The sequence below is a fragment of the Neopelma chrysocephalum genome, unplaced genomic scaffold, assembly GCF_003984885.1.
Source record: "Neopelma chrysocephalum unplaced genomic scaffold, ASM398488v2 Primary Assembly neopelma1_44, whole genome shotgun sequence".
Lineage (NCBI taxonomy): Eukaryota > Metazoa > Chordata > Aves > Passeriformes > Pipridae > Neopelma > Neopelma chrysocephalum.
The window spans coordinates 3,736,910-3,759,289 of NW_020897703.1; the positions used below are offsets into that span (position 1 = coordinate 3,736,910).

At 44.3% G+C, this 22,380-nt stretch overlaps 1 protein-coding gene across 1 annotated transcript; it reads left to right on the forward strand.

The window, feature by feature from the left end:
- The first annotated feature begins 739 nt into the window (after window positions 1-739).
- NABP1 (nucleic acid binding protein 1) lies at window positions 740-9,092 on the forward strand. Its single transcript, XM_027678139.1, has 6 exons — window positions 740-1,078; window positions 1,186-1,324; window positions 4,377-4,448; window positions 5,873-5,945; window positions 6,213-6,279; window positions 7,104-9,092. The coding sequence occupies exons 1-6, from the start codon at window positions 988-990 to the stop codon at window positions 7,289-7,291; spliced, it is 630 nt and encodes a 209-aa protein (XP_027533940.1). The 5' UTR covers window positions 740-987; the 3' UTR covers window positions 7,292-9,092.
- Window positions 9,093-22,380: the final 13,288 nt, after the last annotated feature.

Consider the following 22,380-nt stretch of genomic DNA (forward strand, 5'->3'; position numbering starts at 1 on the left):
TTTTAGTGCCCATCAGAATTTAAGCTCACGTTTTTAGCATAGAAAAGTTTAAAGCCGGGCACTGCATAACCCCCAGGCTTTCCCTACATCCCCTGAGATTTGGTCCTAGGAGCAGAATAATGTGGCATTGGGTCCCAGGGGCAGAATGAGATGGTGCAGCCCTGCCAAGTCCCGAGGTACCACAGCCCTCCCACAGCCTCTTCTGCTTGGGGAAGACCAACACCAGACTTCCTAGGAACAACAACAAATAACTCATAAATATTATAATTTTTTTTCTCAGTGAAGAAGGACGGGAACAGCTGGGAAATCACCCTCCAGGAAACCTTTGTGACGAGGCCCCTCTCGGTGTCACCGCCGGGGCTTAAAATGGCGCGGAAAGGCAGCGAACCGCTCCTCAACTCCCCTCTGCCGCAGCGGGCGCGGTCCGGGCGTCGCGGGGATGCTCCCCGAAGGGCAGGCAGTGGGTGAGCGAGGGGTGAGGTGCGGCCGGGATGCCCGGGCAGGGAGGGCGCGCTGAGGGCGCGCAGCCGATGAGCCGGACCAGGCTCGGCGGCGGCAGCGCCCTTAGAAGCAGAAGATGGCGGCGGCGCGCGGCCCAATCAGCGCGCGGCGCCGGCTCGTGCCCGCCCGTTACCCATTCCCGGCGCTCCGCGTGCCTCGGACGGTTCCATTCGCCGCAACCGCCCCCGCTCGGCCCCGGTGTGGTCGCGCCCGGCCGGTATAAAGGGGAGCGCGGCGCACGTGTGCGCCTCAGTGCCGGCGGGAGCGGGAGGAGGGGTGGTGTTTGTGCAGGTGGTGTCGGTGTGTAGAGGGAGCGGTGGGGGTCGGGCGTGCCGCACAGTCACCGCGCAGCCCCTCGGTGCTCGTGTCCCCGTCCCCTGTGAGGGTCGCCGGTGCCCCCCTGCCCGGCCCCGCGCTGCCGCCGCTCCCCCGCGGGATGCGGGCTCGGCCCGCCCCGCTAGCCCTCACCCCCGCGCCGGCCGCAGCATGAGCGCGGCGAGCGACACGTATTTCCTCATAAAAGACATAAAACCCGGACTGAAAAACTTAAATGTCATCTTTATTGTGCTGGAGATCGGTAAGTGGCGCCCGGCACGCCCCACCCCCGGGCCGCCCAGGCGTGTCACGGCGGGCGGGGGGGCCGGCGGCGCCGTGTCCCCCCCTGAGCCGCGCTTCTCCCCGCAGGGCGAGTCACCAAGACGAAGGACGGGCACGAGGTGAGGTCCTGCAAGGTGGCGGACAAGACGGGCAGCATCACCATCTGCGTGTGGGACGAGATCGGCGGCCTCATCCAGCCGGGGGACATCCTCCGCCTGACCAAAGGGTGCGTACGGGGCCGCCCCCGCCCGCCGGGCCGCGCAGCCCTTTGTCCCCCGCGGGGCTGCGGGCGGCTCGGCCGCCTCCCCGGGGCACGGGGGGCACGGCCCGCCCCCCTCGGACCGGCTCCCTGTTACCGAGCCAGCGCCCTGAGGTCACTCGCCAAATTAAACCCACCTTTTTCCAGGCCAGAACATGCCTAGCGTGAGCATATAGGCTAGAAGGGGCTTGGGTTTGTAAGGAGGTGGTGGTGGCGGCGAAGAGACTTTGTTTGGCTTTAAAAAAGCTCCTTAGGAAAAGATTTCTGGGGCGGGGGAAATGCAACAGTCGGTCCTGGTCTGTAAATCAAGCAGGGGAAGTCAAAAGCATTGGGTTTTTTTTCCACAGTCAGTTCTCTAGCAGTCGGCTCCTTAATGAAAGGAGGGGATGATTACATCTCCCATGCAGAAAAGTTGCTTTTCATTCCAATGAGTTTAATGAACATGGCAGGCAGAGAACAACCTTTTCAGTTTCACTGTAAAAATTCATGCTAAGGCTACACTGTAGGTTGTTAGTTTGGTTAGGTGCAAATAATTTCTCAGAGGTGATTTAATTTAAAAACCAAAAAACAACCCCCTCAAACTTATATTTATTAACTGTAAGAAAGAATACTAGAGTCAATCTGAAAATCCTTTTCCACGTCACTTAAACTGCCAGTAGCAAAATGATAGTCACTTTTATTTGAGTTCTTCATGTCAGTTAGCTTACACTTAGAAATCCATTACACTGATCGTTTGGCCTACAGCACTCTAGGAGATGGTGGAACTACAGTGTGTGTAAGGTCCTTTTAATTTGTTTTTATGAAAAAGCAGGTGAAAGGTTACTCAGTGAGTCTGCTAACTGAGCTGCTCTTAAGTTGTTCTTTTGAGTGTAATTCTTGGTCGTGGCCTGAAATTGTGTGACCCTTGCCACCAAAACTACAGCTGCTTCCTCCTATGCAAATGTCCTTTTACACGCAATGGGCTGACTCCTCAGCAGAGGTGGTTCTGGGGAAGGCTGCTTGCGTGGAGAGCACGTGGAGCTCAGGGATGGGTGGAACTAAACCAGAGCTCTGGGACAGCACAAAGCCCTGTGTGTAGATGACATTGAAACAAATTAAGAACAATGCTGTTCAACAGTGTTACTGTAATGTGCCCTGTGACTGGCTTACTGTAACTGCTCTGGTGTTTCTGTGCAACAATGGGAGAGTCATGGCATCCTTTAATGTAAAAAAGTGAGTTTGGCTTGTATGAATTAAATTTGAGCTGACAGCACGATTTCTAGTGGGTGGCAAAGTCATGCCTTCATTTACATGAATTGCATGTTCCCTTAGGACTGTGTAGGGAGTGAAATGGCAAAAGCTAAATACATTCCGGTTTGGCTCTCATCTTCAGAAAAATGCCCTCGTGCTGGTATATGGAGTTCTCCAAACACAATTTTGGACTTAAATAGGATCAAGTGAGTGATGTTGCCATTGCAAGGCAGGTAAATTTCAGCTCTGTAGGCTAATCTGACTCTTCAATGCAGGATGCCCACTGTTACAAGCAGAAAAGCTTATCCAGGCCCCATGTGTAAATGTGCCCTTTTCCTTTTTTTCTCTCCTTTTTTTTTTTCTTAAGCTGTAGATGCATTCCTCTTCAAAAGCACACTGTTGCTTAATTTTGTCACTGGCTGATTACCCTTTTTACAGGAAGCTTTTGCAGTTAATATTTCTAAATTTGAAGTTAGTGCTGGAGTTCAGTGCTTTATGGCCAGCTCTTTTTGAGACAAAAACAAGTGCTTGCATACATGGAATAACTTTGTGCTTGAGGTTGTTAGTCCCATAATTTGCTGGGTGTTGTATGTTTGACTTACATTTATTATTTGGTAGTCTTTTCCTTCGTGCTCTGCCACAAAACTGCCCAACTAGCAGGTTATTAAAGGTTAAGCATTGGGGGAATCTTTAAAATGAAGGGTAGCACTATGAAGTGAAGAACATTAATCCTGCTTCTGGATGGAAAAGTCCTGAGATAGTATCTCCAGTTATAGTGCCTATGCTTTCCTGCTGAAGTACAGAGCAGGTTATCACTGCGTTGGCAGTGCTGTCCTCTCCTGCCACCCTGACCCCTCCCTGGAGCCTCTTCAAGGCCCTGTGTGTGGCCGGATGGCTCCCAGTCCCAGCAGATAAGGCAAAGGGCAAGAGGAAGGTTTGTTATCTATGTTCCAGAGATAGACCTGGGGCATAAGGAAGTGGTGACTTGCCCAGATTATCTGTGACTCCCAAGAGTGCAATTGCTGAGGCTCCCTATTCCTTTGCTAGAAGACTCGTATTCCTTTTAGCTCCCTTGCACCATGCCCGGTTTCTGGTCTGTATTTTCCTTATTATCTACACCTATGTGATGCCCCTCACTGAAAGGAACAATTACACAGAAAGTTTTGCATGACTCACATTTCAGTGCTTGAAGTCAAAAATGACTATGAAGACTAAAGTGCACTCACACTGTCTTGTAAGGGAATGTTCCTGCAATCAAAATATTATTTCATTGTGTTTCTGTACATCAATTGGAACTTGATGGTCAAACTTCTGCCTTTAAAAAACCCCAGTCTGGTAAGGACCTGCACTGAAAACCTAAGCACTTCCATTATGTGCTTTCAGTAGCAGTAGCTGTTCTCCAGTGAACAAAGGTAATGCTTCCTGGCTCCTGCTGAAAGCAAAACTGAGAGTTGTCACTGAACGTAACACAGATACCACTTTTGGCAAACTGCCTTTCCTCTGCAGGGCCAATCATAAGGGTTGCTCCAGCCAACCAAAGAGCATCCAATCTCAAAATAATTGGCTGCTTTCCTGTAATTGCCAGAGGAGTCTGCTGAGCTGCTGATACCTTTTGCTAGAAGTAGTACATGGGGATCTATAAACTCTTAGTGTTGGTGTCCCTGGGAATTTTTTTAGTCCATTCATGCTGATAGGTAATGCTTGTTAGCTCCTGGAAGACAGCATGCTTTCAGTTCCTCTGTGAACTCATTCACTAAGAGACCACATCACTTCTCCTTTCTTTGGCCAGGTACGCATCTCTGTGGAAAGGATGTCTGACACTTTATACAGGACGAGGAGGAGAACTGCATAAAATTGGGGAGTAAGTATTGCGTGTTCATACTTTGTCTCCTCTCAGCAGAGTGTCACGGTAAGTATGAGATGTGGTGGCTCTTAGTAAATGGAAGTTAGGGCAGCGAAAGTGTGTTGTTGGTTGGTCATGGATAGGTACAGCACAAGGCAGCCCTGATACGAGTTTCCAGATGCCACTGTGGTAATGAGCCCCAACCCCCTCTAGACTGTAGATACGTTGAGGAAAAGTAGCCTCCCATCATTGGCACAGATCTGGCTATTACCTAGGAGGAGGAAATGTGTAAATAACAAGGGTCTGAATCTGCATTACTTACCTGGGCCTCAGCTTGATTAACAACTTCATTTTGGTGCAAGCCTTCTGTATGTGTATCATGCTTGAGAAACAGGCAGTGCAAAGAAGGAAGACCAAGATAACTCCAGTGAATCATATCTAAGCAGAAACAAGCCTCATTAAACCTGCTTTAAACTGCCCACAAACTGGGGCAACAGCTCCTGACTAAGAACAAACATGAGTAACATACTTGAGCAACAGAAAAAATAGCAACGTTTTCTAACGAGAACAGTACTTCCACTGTTGCACAAAGTTCTGTGGGAAACCTTATAGTCACCAGGGAAGGGGGCTCTGGGGTGGCCACATCTCTTCTTGTATGGTTCAGAAATGCCAGCATTCAGCTGGAGTTTGTGCAAGAGAACCTGTAGATTTTATTTGGTGTAAATCCATCACCTCAGAAATGTCATCCAGTTGGCTTACTCTCCAGCAGGCTGGAGTGATGTAAGTTCCTCATCTGGGTTGTGCCTCCCAGCAGCAGGTGGGAGCTCCACTTCTGCTTAACTGTGCTGTGTAATGATTCAAATCTCTCTTCCTCTCTGCCATAATTTCCATGTGGTGAGTTGATGGGCCTATTCCTCCAGAGTCCCCTTCCAGAGTGGAAAAGGATGCTTTGAATTTCATTCCCTGTGTTGGACTCCTCTGCTATTATTGTTAATGGGGCACTGCATAGCGTGGGAGCATGTGGGAGTGCTTAACTCTTTCCTAGACATGTAATGCAATCCCGGTCTGGGAGCAGGCTGGGTGACTCTGTGCCTCAGGTGACCTTGTGAGTGGGTTCTGGACAAGATTGTGCAGCTGGAAGAGAGGCAAAGGGAGCCCTTTCATCAGCTTTTGTTTTCCTTAGGCCAGTTTACCTCCTTGAGTAAAGGTATACTTGCCTCTGCTTGACTTCACACCAGGAATGATGTGACAGCCTCACCACAAGCGTATAAAGGGATCAAAGAGCCTTTTAATACCTATGGATGTTCTCTGACCAGTGGGTCTGGATTAATTACTTTTAGGTGATGGGATGTGTCAAGAACATATGCTCTTTGTATTGTGGAGTTGAGAACTCTGTTAAAAAATGGCTTTAGGACTTCCTCATAATCCTGATTTCTCCCCAGGTTTTGCATGGTATACTCAGAAGTGCCAAACTACAGCGAGCCCAACTCAGAACACGTCGGGCAGAACAAACTGGTATGTTAAACTTGTCTGAGGCTTCTGACATAAAGTGCTCTTTGTTCTGAATACTTCCCACTAGGCTGTGATCAGATGTGACTCTCCTGGAAAAATGAACTTAAAGTGATATATAGCTAAAAATGAGCCAATAATTAAAGTAGCAGATAAATTCTATGTGGAGCCACTGTAAGAACACAGGAAAGAAAACATCAGCCACTTTCTGTAAAAATGTGAATTTTCTCTCTCTGATCCCATGTCTTTTTTCTTTTTAATGTTTCTCCAAAGGCACAAGGTGAACAGAATAATATTTCTGCATCAAGTGGTATGGGTACTTGTACTTTTGGGCCACTGGGTAAGTTTTTTTCATTTTGTAGAAGTGAAAAGATGAGAAACACTTGAAGGGAATAGAAAGAAATTTATCTTACTAAGGGTTCTCCATTCTTGGGATAAAAGTGTGCTAGGCTCTAAAGTTATTCAAACTGGGGCCTGAATCTCAAGCATGTAAACAGGAACATTTCCTGATCATTGTTTTCAGGACTTCTTCCCTAGAAGTGGAAGAGATCAGAATATTCAGGGTGCCTGTATCATGACTAATCCTAAATTGTTTTGATGCTTTCGAAGAGTTTTTGCAGCACTTGAAATTCTGCTTTTTTTTAAACTGACCAAGACATTGGCTTTAAAAGATTCCTTACTTTAATCTTGTTAGTCACCATGGCTTTCTTGCTGGGTTAGCTCCCCAAAGCAGAAGTGGTAGTAAGTAATCTGAATTCCAATATCTGATTTGTCTATATCATTTTTTTAAATATATATTTTATTTAAACATAGAAGCTTAAATAAGAAAATACTTCAAGGACTTGAGCGGGTGTAAGCTGAGAGGGAACCTTAGTCTGCCTACACGATGTCCAGACTCAGTACCTGGTGTTATAAAACTACTACTGTGACCCTTCTTGCTTTAGCTGAGGAAGAGGGATGGAGGGGAAGTAGTTTGGGAGGGGAGAGAAAGGTAACCTGTGGTTTGAAGTCTTGCAGTGCCAAGAACCTCAAAGGACCACGCTTCTGGTCCTCAGGGTTTGCTGGTTACTGCAAACTCCGTGTGTTCCCTGTTGCTAAACTTATATAAGGGAGCAGTGATTTCAGTCCGTGGAACTTGTAATAACCTTTCTTCTGTCTTTTTAGGAAATGGTTTACAAACTGGACCTGAAGCAAGTGGATTTCCATTCATGTATAATCACGGCCACATTTATGCAGGTAGTGGGAGAGGCAATGGACGAGGACCTGTAAATCCAGCACCAGCTAATAGTGTTCAGCCTCTTCCTCCTGCTGTCAGTAATGGGAGGGACCCACGCAGGGCCTTTAAAAGATGACTATGCCAAATGTGGTTGTACAGCTTGCTTAAACTCTACACTCTACTTGAACACTTACTGCACTTTTATTTATAGTTAACTGTGAACCAGTTTGTCCTTTGTGTGGTTTTTTTTTTACCTTTTGGTCTATGGAGCAAACTTGATGTGATCTATTTCTTGTTTTGCTTAGGGAAGCACAGTGAGTCTTCCCCATACATAAAGGGGTGGGGGGGAAGGTGGATATAAGAAAGTAAGAGTAACAGGTTGAAGTGTCTCAATTAAAACTTGGTGCCCTTTGCTAAACGTGAGAAAACTTCAGTTACATACATGTATTTCTGTTTCTGTTGGTCAGCCATGTAGCCTTAATAGGTCTGTTACGTCCTGTGCACATGTGGTTTGACTTCCATTAGAGTTAATGGGAGTTCTTCGTATTGGAAGAGAAACAAAGGGGAAGAGCAAAGATGCTCTGGTGAGCTAGGTGTCCTTGGAATGAATACAGCTTGTAAAAGCAATAAGTGTAAGCAAATAGTGGTGCCAGACCTAGTGGTGTCTCTGGAATCAGGGAATGGATAACTCATATCAACTCAAGTTGAAGACATGGTGAGTGTCTTGAAGCTTGATTCTGATTCCAAAAAGGTGTACACTACTTGAAAATTCTCTATACATTACCACTGTCAAGGAAAGTAACACTGATTTTTGATGTGGAGAGAAGCTTGCATATTCATTCTTGCTTTGCATGAGATAGCAGAATATAGAAGGATCTAAATTCAGACAGTGTTGGGGAGTACGCTGTTTGTAGACGCTCCTTGCAGAAAAGCTCAAGGTTACTTTGCAGGAGTCTGAATTTCCAGGAGCGGACTGTTTCCAAATGGTGCATTACCCATCTCTTCGACAAGGCTGCCTCCTCCTCCTTCCTTCCTTCACTTTTCCAAATGGAATTACATATTAGATGAAGCTGTATGTGTGGATTGCAGAGGTACCGGCCAAGCACACAGCTGTACTTATGCTGTTAAGCTTTCCTTCCTCTGTTTTATATGAAATACGAGTTATCCCTTGAAGAACCCCACCACCTCCATGTCCTGGGGGGAAAATAGCTGATTTTATTTCTGAGATCACAAATGCCTTGACTCTAGGTAAGAGTCCAGTGCCATATTTCAGATCAGGTTCAAAAACAACTCGGAAACTGAGGTGTCATACTGGATTCATCTGTTTAACTCTTCTTAACTGACCTCTCAAATAAAAAAATTGCACTAATCACATCAAAACAAATCTAACTTTCTTTCTGTCAAGCCATAAAGACTTCATGACAAAAGGCTATTTCTGAATTGTGAATTGTTTCTGTGGTCTTTCCTGTTATTTGAATCTGCCACTGTCTCTAATGTTTACAAGTTGTTTACATTTGATACTTCTGCTTTTGGTACTCTGTCATGATTTGTTGAAAATTGCTTCTAATTGGTGAAAGTTCCTTGCTTGGTGTGAAATACTGAACTTTTTTTGAAATGCAAGCATCAGTAACAACAAACTTCTGAAAAGAGGTTTAGAGAGACCTGTATGCCCAGACACCTGAGGGCTGTTTGTCTCTAGTATGGTGCTTTTCTGGTACCTGCTTCCAGGTGGAACTAGTGAAACTTGTTTTGGACACAAGAGGGTGGCATGCCTCATGAGATCACCCCTGGGTGCTGCTATGGAACAATGTGATAATTGGTGAACCAGAAAGCGTGTAGTGACTTCTGCGGAAATGGTGTAAGGAGGTGACGTGTAACTCAGGGACTTTACATTGCTTACTTATTTAAATAAATGTGTAGTCTAGATGTATGGACAACCTTTTCTGCAGTGTTGCATTAAGACATTTCATATGCTTGTGAGAAGGAAGCCAAGGAGACTTCTAAACCTGGGAAGCACATACGACATGTTCCAGAGGTAAACAAGATGTAAGTATGGTGTGAGAGCTGTGCTTCCCGGTAGTTGCTGTAAAGTTAGCAAGTGATGACGTGGTGGGGACTGGGTACTCATTGGGGTATCTGCACTGTGGATCTCAGGTCCTGGTGATCTTCTCTGCAGCATAAAAAAGTTGAAATAGAGGGGAACCCTGTGTTAGTGTGTGCTGAGGTACCTGATGTTTGTAGCTCTATGCATTTGAGCTTTTATTAAACTAATAAACAGAATACTTGTTCACAAATTCCAACTAAAAAAGTGAGATGATTGCTGCTGATAAGTGGCATAAGATTAAAAGCTTATGTCAAGTGGATGATTGATTTGCACTTGGGAGGAAAAAAGCAAGAGGCTGGTCTTCATGTTCTCAAGGTTAGTAGCATTCCTGCTTCCCTGTTTCTTACCTGAAACTATTGCAGTTTATTAATAAATTTTTACTTCTTTACAGGGGAAATCTGTGCCCAGAAAAGTCACGTGGACTTAAATATAACTTTTGAAGGTCTGATCTTCCAGTGAACCTAGGACAAAGTTGTTTCGCTCAGAGGTGTCACTGTCAATATAGCTCTCAGCTTGCAGAGGAACCTGGGATCCTGCCTTATACCTGTTTGGATCATAGCACCTTGGTTCATGGAGAGACAGAGATACACACACTTCTCTATGCAAACAAGCAGTTGTCCTGAGTTACTCTGACACTACAAGGCACTTCACAGGTGCCCAGTGGTTAGGTCATTAGGGAGTCTCTGCAGATGTCTTCCTAAGATATTGAAAGATTAGGCTGCACTTAGGGTAGTCTCATTCTAGAATAATACAGATTTCCAAAGGAAAAAATAAGGCCCTGGAAGGTGTTCACCTACCCAGACACAAACTGTCCAGTGCTGAAGTGCAGCTAAGTAGTCCTGACACACTTGAGCCACAGCTCAAGCCCAGCTCTCATCACCCCACAACAGCTGCCCCCCTCTTAGCTGCCCTGACAAAAGGACTGATGGCAGATTGCAGTGAAGTGGCAGTGGAAAGAATTTTCCTGTATTTCTGCTGCCATCCTCTGTTTTCTTTCTGTCCATCCTCTGCATGAATCTTTCACCTTGATCCAAAAGTGGAAAAGCAGTCCTGTACTGTGAAATACTGTCTTAGCTTTGGATACATGGCAAAGTCACACACTCCATGTCCACAGTGAAAATGGGAGTGTGCTGTGACAACAAATACAAATGCTGGACTGAGGCATGTGAAATGTAATCTGCCTTCACAAAACTCATTTAATTAGCTTTGGCCATAACCTGAAGCTAGCAGGTTGCAGTCCTGTGCACTCCAAATAATGCTGCTTAGCAGCATCACAGATTCCAGGAAGGGTATGTGCAGGGGATGCTGCTTCTGCCAAGCAATGAGTGGTATGAAACAAGTTTTCTCTCAGTGCTGTGTCTGCACAGGCACCCTCCTCCTCCTTAGCAGCACTGCAGAGGTGTCCTGTTGGGATATGCATTCTCTGGACAGGGGAGGGTTTAGTAGACAAGTGTGGTTCCCTGAAACCCCTTGGGGCCTTAGGTTTCCCGTAGACATTAAACCTTGTGTTTTGTAATGACCTGGCTGTGCTACAGTTGTCATCTGCAGCTCATGTACATATCTCAAAAACAAGGGATCTTTCCCTGTTTTATGAGGCAGTTTTCATCAGCAGCTCCTGAAGTGCTTCGTTAGGTCTAGGAATTAGGAAAAGCAATGGGGTTTGGAGTGTTTCTGGGGAAATCTGGGCTGCTTCATGGCCCTTGTGTTCTCACCTGTCAGGTTGTTCCCCTACTTCTCTTAAAAGGTTTTAGGTTTACCCTGTCAAACATGCTCTTTGTTAACCTCTGAGCCAAGCAGTTACACTGCTGAGTGTGGTCTCCAGAAGTGTTTTCCCAGGGGATCCCAGGAGGTGCCTTGCTGTATCCATGCAGCCCTTGCTGACAGCTAGCTCTGGAGTTGGAGTCAGTTATTTGGGGAATTTCTTCTCAGTCCAGCACCAGTGCATGTTCCTGAGGAGATTACAGGGCTGTGATTCCCCATCTGGCATCTGATGAGGCTCTGTTAATAACTCCAGAGCTAATGATGCTCCGTGTCCCAGGGAGGTGCTCCTCTTGCTGTGTGATGCTGTGGAGTGAGCCCAGCCTTTACTGCTGATGGGTGCAGCAGCCCCAGGCACCCCAGGAACTCATTAAGAGATGCTCTTTCTGACTTCAGCCTTAATCATGCTACTGATTCCTTTATTCTTGATTCCAGAGAATTTGAAATTGTTGTGGCTCTTTATAAGGGTTCTGCTATTTAATTTATTCTGTGATGGACGTTTGTGTGTGTGCATGTGTGTAACTGGGGATGGAAAAGATTAATCCTAAACAAGCTGTTGATTAAATTACAGAGGATGGAGTTCAAAGGGATTAGAAAAAGTTTGGAAGTGACTAAGGGGAACTCTTAAGGACTTCATTTAGCTTTTTCATTTCTCTAAATTGCTGATGATGTTTTTCTCAGGAAGAAAGCAACCCATTATAAGGGCTTCATCTAAAACTGCCCTCCCACACCCCCAGGTGATAAAGACTGTCTGGATTTGCATGTGACCTAGGGAACAAGGTTGGGGAAGGAGCAAAACGTCAGGATTTAGCTCAGAAAAGAAAATTCTTGGGCTGTAAATGTACCTTCAGAACTAAATGCTTCCTTATTATATGTGTAAATGGGATGCTACCTGCTTTGCAGAGTGGAGAACCCAAAGTAGTGCAGTCACTGCAGGGCTGACTGGCTGCTACATGTTAGATAAGTTTGCATATAAAAGACAAAATCAGCTTAGTACACCGTCAGCTGTGACTCGGCAGGAGTGTAGTTGTATGTTGTAGTGTAGCAGAGCCCTCCACCAAGCTTTCTTCAGATTCGTGGCCAGAGGGTGAAATGGTCTTGCGAAGTAATGGACAGCTATTTGGGAAATTTGGAACCACGCTTGTACAGCTCTGCCTATGTCCCATGGGAATCACCAGGAGATCCCACTGACTTCAGGATAATTTGAATCAGGTCCTGTGCAGGCAGTAGCTTCTCATCTGTAAAACCAGATCTGTAGGGCAGATCTGTCAGATGCTAAATTAATGATTTAGAAAGGTGCTGGATGCTGTGGAAAAGCTGAAAGCCACAGCCAGTGCGTAGATTTTTTTTTTCTTTCTAATTCAGAAGCCTTTTAAGCATATGTATTTCTAAGCTTGGATTCCTTATAGTTAGGTAATTGTGTTTGCTCTTTTGGGTTTGCTCGTTTTCCAGTGGTGCCAAGTGCTGCAGTTCTGTGCCCAAACCTGCAAGCAACTCGCTGCTGCCTCCCTGGGCCCTGCCTGCAACTGCTGCTTCGAGTAGTATTTCTGTGCTGCAGTCACACAGCTCAGGCTCTCACGGTACGGGGTCTGTGGGTATCTGCATCACTCCAGAGCAAGCTGTCCCTTCCACCCCAGCACCAGGTACTGGTGCCTCTGAATACGCGGGTGGAAAACTGTGGCTCTGGACATGGCAACTCCTGGAGGTCCAGAGGCATAAAGACTGCTTGTGTGGGACCTGCTGGTGGAGCTTGCTTTTATTCTTTGCTGAAGGAAAAAAACCCCATATCCTGCCAGGTGGGAAGTGCAGCTATTGGCAATGGATCAGTTAGAGCTGGTTCTTTTGCTTCTGTCCTGTCCTCCTGTGCATTCCCACCAGGGAAGGGGCAGGGTACCCCAAATCAGGAGAGCAGGAGGATGTGAGGGCAAGGTCTGTAGCAGAAGGGCTGGTGGGGCCCTGGGGGGCTCTGGCTTGTGGCTTCTGGTACCTGTGTGCTAGGTAAATTTTTTAAACAGTTGGATGATTATCTTTCAGGAGCGGCTTGGGGATGGGGGGGGAGTTGATTCTGGTGTGGGACAAGCACAAAGATGCATTGTATGATCTCCTCTAGCTGGTTCCACCATTCTTTTCTATGATTTATGCATTAGCTTAATTTTTGTAATTTTCTTCTTCCTAGGTTGATTAATACTAAATTTAATTTTCTATAATCAACTTGAGCATGTAACTTGAAGAGATGAGGTTTAGGCTGATTGCAGAAAAAAATCTACCTATCCAGCCTAGCTTGAATAAAGCAAAAGCAAAACTATTTTTATCTCTAAATTATGCAATATTTTCATGGAGCTCTGCAGCCTACTTATATTTAACCTTTGAAAGGAGTGCTCTATTTTTTCAGACCACCCAATGCAAACTTTGCAAATAGGTTTTTTAATTATGAGAAACCCACCTGCATGCCATCAACCAAATTATTAGTGAGGCAGAGTAGGATAACCAATAGTGCTGTCAGACTTAAGCTGAATATGAAAAATGTTTAAATGCCAAGAACAGAAGTTGCCAGGAAATAACTTTAAACACCAGGTGCTGGAGGAACAAATTAATATGACTTATTTTATTTTTAGAAATAGTGAGTTGAGGCCTTATGCAGATAGACATTTCTAAGTGCAGCAGCAGTGCTTGGCTATGCAATAGAACCGACAAAATCAACACAACCTTCTTTTAAAAGAAAAAGAAAATATCTATTTTAGTTTAACAAAGCCTTAGGTAGGGAGAGAAAATGAACTTCATAAACTCTGTACTGTTTGTACGACTCCAGTGAGCTGTCATTGTGCTGTTGCTTATCAGAGCTGTCTGTGATGTGGTTTGGGATGACCTTGAAGCAAGAAACCCTTGTGCAAAAACCATTCTTGCAAGCCTTTCCCTGGTACACCCAGTCTAGTTTCATTTTGGCTGTGCTTTACTGATGGCAGGGTCCATTGCTAGGGACAGTGAGTGTAAATGTTCTTTCTGAGCTTATTTTCCCCAGTAGTATGGGGAATCAGAGGTAATTTCTGGAGGAAGTGGGACCCAAAACATCAGTAAGTCAGTATCTGAAGCCAATAAAAGGGATGTGTCAACTTGGGAAAATTGCTGCAATAAGCTTCCTGTAGCTTTTTTAGCCAAGTGGATTTGCAGAAGTTCTCTGTACAACTTCATCAGTGTTGTAGCTGAAGGCAAGTTACAAAAATCTGGGTCTTTCTAGTAGATATAAATGGCTGGAAGCCACATTGCAAAAAAGAGGTGGATGTCTGCTGATTGAGCAACAAAAACTGGTAGTACATCTGTAATTACCTTGTGTTTTTCGGGATATGCAGCCTGTTTTCACTGGTCTAATTCTGATTTAGTTTGGGTGGTATGAACAGATGGCTCCTTCCATGGCTGTGGCTGCTTTGATGTCCAAAGCTGGTGAGTTGTAGTTGTTATCACAGGCTTCTTCATCAGTCCAGACATTGAGGTGGCCCCTGAGGGGTTAGCTTAAGGGACTCAGGTGTTTTGTGCAGCAGTTTGGGAGATGTGTGTAGCCTGTGATCAGAAGTAACAGCCTGTCAAAGGGCCCCAGCTGTCAGCAGGGTGACACGCAGGAGGAGGTCTCCACAGGACAGTATTTTTAGGTACCACAGTCATTACCTCATCTTCCAAAAATATTTGGTTCGCTCAGGATGTGAGGTCTTTGGGTTTAGGGTTTTTTTTTCGTTTGTTTCTTGTAAACTTGAGAGATCTCTGCTGTGCAGCTCTGTGGTTTCTCTGACTGCCTTCTCTTTTACCTGTCCTGAGAAAATCTTCTGATTTGTGTGTCATGCCAAGCCTTCCCCTGCCTGTTGCTTACCTTGCCTTGTGAGTACTTGCACTGCTGCTTATGCCAGTACTCAACATCTTCAGGTTTGTCTCTAACATGTTATTACTCCTTGGGTGTTTGACAGGTCTGTCTCATTATTTCTGCTTGTTCCAGCTCCTTTGTGTATTACCAAAGTAATTTGCAGCCCTGCCCAATTAGAGCCCCTGTTTCCCTCCCCAGGTAGGTATGACATTGCCTGCCCTCAAGAATAAATGTGATCTTCCTGCAATCCCATTGATTGAATCCGCTGAGGCTGGAGAAGGCATTTCCTGCATCACTGTAACAAGTTGTTCACAACTCCCCGTGTGCTGGGCTTCAAATTCAGCCTTTCAAAAGACTTTGATAAAGAAGAAAGGATCATTTTTTTCCTGACTGCTGCAAATGAAAAAGCTTTTCACTTGGGAGTCGTGGGTCATATTTATGGAAATGGGGAGAGCACTTGCAATATTTATAGCAGTTACAGAGGCGCTTGAATCTATATTTTATTGATACGTATTTACGTGCCCACAGAAATCTTATTGCACAGTAGTTGAGAGAACTTTATTTAGATTTAGTATTTTGAAGTCATCTTTTAGTGCTTCTTTATTATCCATGAAGTGTGAGATTCAATATTTCAAGTAGGACTGTCACCAAACAGCCGGAGGTTTTTAAAAGATTTTTATTTTACATAAAGATAAATGTTGAAGCCACATTTTTCAGAGGCACCATCTGTTCCATGTTGACCTTAATTTTCTGGATGAGTGCTTTTCTTCAAACATTTTAAGTCTTGTCTACATTTCATTTGGTTGGGAATGTTTAGGTTATTTGTTGAACAGGAAATCAGATATTCAGAATACAAACACACCATCACATTGCAAATTATTCCCTTTGTATAATTTAGCAAACTGTGTCGTAAATACTCTGCAGACTTGCTGGGGTAGCTCCATGTCTCTGGCATCTGGCAGGTCGATCCTGTGTGGAGCTGGATCTTTTTTGGGTGTCACCATCATCCCTTGCACTGGACAGTGGGTCCCAGAACACTGAGTGAGAACTGTGGAATAACTTTTTAAAGGGTAGTTTCTGGGAACAAGGGTAGGGTAAGGATTTGTCGGTTGGCTTCATGGCCTGTTCAGCAAAAAACAATACTTAATCCCACTAAAAAGGGGTTGCTAAAATAGCTGAATGACTACATGTACATGGTTCCCATGGGGCAATACCCCCTTTTCTTCCTTCAAATTCTTCTTGCTTCCTTGTCTTCAGCTGAAATAGGCTTATAGACTATTTTTACCTCCAGCCTTGCTCTGTGGTTTGTCTGAACTCCTGTGGCTCCAGTGGTTCAGCTGTACCCTGACACTTCCCTGGGCTTTCAGAGCCCTGCCTTTCTGTGTTCTCCTTCTGCCCTGGATCAGCTTTGCAGGCTGCATACCTTGTCCCATCCAAAGCTCATCCCTTGTCATAAAAGCTCCTTGGCACTGCCTCAGTGTCATTCCAGGGGCTGCAGCCCAGGCCCACGTAGCTAAATGTTAGGTGTTCTCTATTGATAGGTGGTCGATCTGGGCTACTGCTGGCCTGCAGCAGCAACTATTTTAGTGACACAATGTACTCTTGGCAGAGACAGTAACATCTTTGTGGCTTTGGATTGGAAGTGGGACTGTAATTCTGCTGGTTTTGTTTTTCTTGTTTGTTTGGGTTTTGTTTGTTTGATTGTTTGTTTTGTAATTTAGTAGCTCCTTTTGCCCCTGCAAAGTTTGTAGCCTAATGCAGAAGGGATACTGAGACTTTTTTTAACCTTCGCTGTATGGATTGGGAAATAAAACTTATGATATGGTAGAAAAAGTGATACAATTTAAATTTCTGTGTGTGCTTCAAGAAATTCCCAGAGAGGAAAGCTGCAAGGACTGTACTTTTTTAAATTCACCAGCTGGTTTCTTTACAGCTCTACTATATAAATGCTTAGTAAAGCCCATTTCAATGAGATGCCAAGATGTGGGGGAAAAGAGCTGAACCAACAACAAAATATCTGCTTAAACCAAGACTGATCTGTTTCTGAATGCTGAATCACAGAGTCTGTCTCACCAGCCTGGCTGGTTTTGGAAATACCTATTGCTACACCAATTTTTGAGGGAAGTGATGGATAGGGAGGTGGGAGGAGGAGTGGCTGCTGGACCTGTGGCTGATGCTAGTGGCTGTTTGCTATCCAGAAAACCACATAGTGCTCTGCTGCTGGATATTTAGAAGGTTTTTAGATGTTTACATGGTATGTATTGTGGCCAAGGCCCCATGGAGCAAAAGCAGCATGTGGCCAGAGCAGAGGAGGCAGTGGGTCAGGTCACCTCCTCTTCCTCCTCCTCACCCTGTCCAGGACACCAGGAGTCTCTGCTGGGAAGGGGGGATGTTGATATCTTGTTTTAACTCCAGGTTCTTTTTCTAATCTGTGCTATAAAATAATTAAATCTAGAGTTGTTAAGTTTTGTCTCTCCTGGTTATCTCTAGCATCTAGATTTATATCTGTGGATGCAAGTACAGGAGTGATTAATAGTGGAGAAAACAAAGTCTGCTCTCCCTCTACCATAGAAATAAATATTTTTCTGCTTTCTGAAAAAACACTGAGTCTTGCAAATGGAAAAGGAGAGCGGTTTGGGTTGTTTTGATCTTGTTTTGAGGCAGTGATTTATAAAATAAGGCAAATTGCACAGCTGTAAATGGATTAAGAGTAACTTACCATAACGAACTGCAGTATTCTGCACCTGTGAGATGGACTCATAAAAGGCAAGATATCTGGCTTAGCTGCCAGAAGGTCAGCTCATAATTATTACTGTAATTAATCTCAGGTGATCTTTTTTTAATCTACCCAGCAGTGGCATAAGGAACTGCTGAAGAACCTCATTACAGCGTGACTCTTCAGCAGAGCAGGGAGCTGTTCCTGGGCTCTCCCAGGGGTGGACGGGTGGTTGAGAGCTCAGAAATAGCACACTGGGCTGACAGTAGCATTTAGGACCTCAAATACCACTCTAGGATAGCTTGAAATATCAGAACTATCAAAGAGTTGGACGGTGCATTTGATGTGAAAGTCTTGGGCGATACAGTGGCATCCCAGCATGCTAACTGCCCTGGCAGCAACCCCCACTTCATGGGGGATCCCATTCAAGAGTCACAAACAAAATCTGAACGTTCCAAGATAAAGCCTGAATTTGCAGCTGTTGGAGACTATGGCAATAGTGGGGTAAGTGAATGAGCAACAGCTGTGTCATTTTCATAACAAATCTACTTTAAAAACAGTATTTCTTTCTTTCCAACAGAAAAATGTTTAGTTTTACAAGATAAAGGTACAGTTGTTTCCATGCATTTGACTTTCTACAATTGCTTAAGAAAACACCTATCTTTGGTAGCATGGTAGAATAAATTGCTTGGTGCATGCTCATGTCTCTGTGAATAGTTCCATAGCATGAAGCTTGTGAGGTTTGAAATAAGTCTTTTGAGCCAAAACAACTAACTCTTATGTGATTTAAGAAAGGCAAATACTGCCTTTGCTTTGGTCATATCTCCACCACATGAGTAAGTGGGATGACCAAAACTACTCTGACCTGCTGGGTGGCAAGTTAAATATGAAGTCACTGTAAAACTATTTGGAAGACTACAACTTTGTTTCTTCAGTTGGAAAGAGAGGGTTGAAAGCTGAGTGCTTATCCCTGGGAACGTCTGAACCACCACCACTTGATTTTTAGATGTAAAAAAAAAAGTATTGTGAATCTCGGGGGTGAGGGGGCAGTATGCCTTTCACTGGCACATAGGATCAGTTTACTACAAGCAACCTCCTCCACTAAAACCTTCAAACATGGCATCACCATCCGCAAAATCTGTGCTCACTTTTTGTTGTTAGTACTTTTATGTTTGTTTTGCAGTGAAATCCAATGCCCTGGTGCCTGTTCAGTTTTTGAGGGAGGCTGCTGTGCAAGTCTGTCTCATGTGGTGAAACTCCGATGCTGAAAAATCTAGCAGAAAACTAGCAGGTCAAATGGGGAAGCAAAACTGATGCTGCTTGTCAGGGTGAAACAAGGTGATTTTGTCTATTGCTTGAATTTTCTCTATATAACTGGGCTAACCCCAACGTAAAGATCAGGAAGATGAACTGGCAGGCAAGCGGGGCAGCTAAAGGTTGTCAGTGAGGGGTTCACAGGGAGGTTATTAAGGTCTGTAGAGAAGGCAAACACAAGCTAATGTTTTTTGATTCTTCTGGTCTGCAGCAAGAAAAGAAACCTTCACCTCTGCTGATCCAGTCATAGCTCTGACACTTGCTTGCAGCACCCTTGATGACAAAATGAAGCCCCTGACCATAATTTGCCAAACAGTGCTGGCTGCCCAGGTCTCACTTGTCTGCTATTAAAGCCCTGCCTCAGCAGGTGCTCTGGTCTCTCATGAAGGGCTGTAGGTGCTCTCCTCACTGGGTTGGGCCAGCACCTATGTCCTGGGGCTCCCACTGCTCAAAAACAAAGCTTCAAAATGGTTGCTTGATGTTTGGAAGAGAGTGGCCGAAGAAACAGCAAGGTTAGTCTCCTGGGCTTCTGAGAACTGTTTTTATATTCTCTTTTCACAGTAAAGAATTAAAATTGCTACTTTGTTTGTATCCATAGTTTTTATAAAGCATGCTCCTCTGTAGGGAAATTGCCACAAACCCACATGTTCAAAAGCCAAACATCATTTTTCCCTATTAGAGCATGCTATTATCCCATGTAATCTCTGAATTATAACTAATGAATATAGCTGCACCTAATTATTGAGCTAGCTACAGGTGAGAAGCAGTTTTTAATGAGACTTTTGTTTGATAGAAATAAGTGGAGTCTCCAAATGGCATGTCCTTTCATCCAGAATTATTTACCAGGAACCAGGTACTGTAGGTACCTAGTAGGACATAGGTTGTGTTTGTATAAAGCAAAATGTAATGTGTGGTAACTTGGCTGACTGCTCAGGAGTAAAGAGTGCTGTTTGGGAAGAGGCTTTCAGTGTTTTACTAGGATTCCCAAATGTAAGAAACTTGTAGTGCAGTGATATTGATGCTTTGGTAGCAGTGATGTGGCAAAAAAAGCCACTGCTTAGAGGCTGGATGTCTGGGAGAGATGCACTGTGTCCATCTAGTGCATTGGAAACCCCTAGAGCAGAGTACAGGTACAGTTTGTGTGCAGCCCTAAATGCTGTTAATTCACTGCGCAAGTGATTCTGATCTAAAGCAGGCCGGTCCTGCTGTGCCATAAATCATTTTTTCCCTCCCCTAGCTGGCATTAGTGTTTGGGATACTTTAACCAAAATCTGAGAGAGAAAAGGATGTCCCTTTTGCTGGTCTCAGTGAGACTGAGACTGAAGAGCAATATATTCTCACTATAAAATTGGTGTCACAACTTGGAGCCAAATTTAGTCCTAAACATCATTTATGGGTTCATCCAAATGCAAACAAATAGTTTTCCCACTATTATGGAAATAACTTGTTTACTTGCCATCTGGTTATTACATGTTATTTTCTTTTTTTTTTTTCCCCTCCAAGATAAAATGAAGATCTTTTTATTAGCAACTACAGTAAAATGTGACTGATTTATTTCTGAGAGTTGCTGTTTGCCAAGTACACTGCTGCAGCACAAGTACTGTTTGTTATGACATTGTACTGAGTCACTTGTTGATGCTATTTGAGGGAGAAAATTTAGTTAAAGAAACTGGAACAGGATGTTCATTTTATTTCAGTACTTGTAATCCTGAGTCATCTCAGATAGCTGATGAAATACAGCACCTCACATTTTAGACAAGGCTTCTCTTAACATAATTTGGGGATTCTGTAATTTGATAGAGGGTGGAAAAATACACAGAGCTGATTTTATGCAGAGGGATTTATTTTAGTTGTCACTCTCTATTGAAGCACTCTTAAACTTTGCACATCTGTGGCACTTTACTGTGTCTTTAAATATTTTGTACTTAGAGTGAAACAAGAGCTGATGTGTAGATAGCACACAGCTGTGCAGGTACTGGGGTTTCGAGGACTGTCTCAAGTATGTGTGTTCTGGCTGTGGAGTCAGATTAGGTTGATTCTTGGTTGATCGTGTTGGCTGCCTTCTGGTTTGCTTCCACTGCAAAAATAAGAAGTTCAGAGGTTGAATTCAAATATGAAGTGAAATTTTGGATATAATTTTATGCAAGCCTGTTCATCTGTTCTAGGCATCTATTAGAGTAGTATGAACCAGTTTATTCCTGTATGAATTTGTTAATGATTGTAAGATTCTGAAGTTGAGCATATTTCCTCTTAGGAGCACAGAGGCCATTCAGAATAATTTGCATGTATCTCTTCAGCTTCACTTGGGGTAGCAGGCAGCAAATCTTTAAAACGTAGTGTATTTATGGGCAGAAAATAAAGAGTATTGACTCTGTTTAAAGCTGTGGGAAGAATTTATGTTGGAATAATTAACAGATTTGGAATTTGCCCTGTGAATATTATGTTTATTGTGAGTAAATACAACACTGCTTTAAGTGAGGGACACTGCCATAGGGTGAACATTGGTCAGAGGACATAAGGGTCTAGTTTCAATTTTAATTTGGATACATGCATGTTCAGAGGTTGCAGAAGCCCCGAAGATAAGGGGCTAATGTGTATGTTCAAACACCAATAGCCAGATAGCTGTGGAGCCAACAAAGGATTGTTGGTCATAACAGCCAAGGATTGTTGGTAATAACACACTGTGAGAAAGAACAGGATGTGGCTAGAGAAGAGAGACGTGTGGAGGTAGGGCAGTGCTTTTCCTGGGACAAACATCCTTTTTCTGACTTCTGGAGGTAAGCACAACACAATCCAGCACAAGTGCAGGAACAAGTTCAGGAAGTGGGCGTGGACTGTAGGGGGGATGATGACTACCAAAGACCCCCAAAGCCCTCTGACTTGTTACCTAGAAGAACAAACTGTGCATGACAACTAATTTGCACAGAAAATGAGAAACTAATCTCCAGGGCAGGAAAAGCCTATCTATTAAAAGGTACCCTGGGACTCTGGACACCCCATCAGCTGGATCGATGCTGGAGCCAGGGCTGGTGATCTCCATTTCTCTCTTTCTTCCTTTCTTTCTCTTTCCCCCTCTTTAATTAATCTCTCTCTTTCTCTTTCCCTTTCACCCTATCCCTTTATCTAAAGCCTACTGCCGTGTGCTTATATAGGAGGTCAGGGACTATTGTACCAGTTTCCATGCCAAGTGTGTAATTTAGTAAAAAAACTTCGTAAGCTTTTGTGGACCCTCTGACTTCTGTTGTTCTTTTCGATCACGAGAACCTGTGAATCTGGGGTGCTCCCTTCCCCCGAGGGTGGGACATCACAGGAGTGCAGTTAATGTTCTTGGAACCAAGGTGACAATCTGGCTGCGAAAGCAAAATGATACCCCTCATCTCCTGCAGTTGTTGCTTTTCTCTTGGGACTCTGCAGATCCAGGGTAGCCAGGTTTGATCTGGCACTGGTATGGCAGTGTGTCTGTCCAAAGGCTTCTCTTTTCAT

Bases quoted from the DNA above. Each gene is read 5' to 3' on its own strand.
- NABP1 (XM_027678139.1), top strand. From the start codon at position 988: ATGAGCGCGGCGAGCGACACGTATTTCCTCATAAAAGACATAAAACCC. The intron at 1,325-4,376 runs GTGCGTACGGGG...TTCTTTGGCCAG, and splicing joins ATCCTCCGCCTGACCAAAGG to GTACGCATCTCTGTGGAAAG. The intron at 6,280-7,103 runs GTAAGTTTTTTT...CTGTCTTTTTAG, and splicing joins TTGTACTTTTGGGCCACTGG to GAAATGGTTTACAAACTGGA.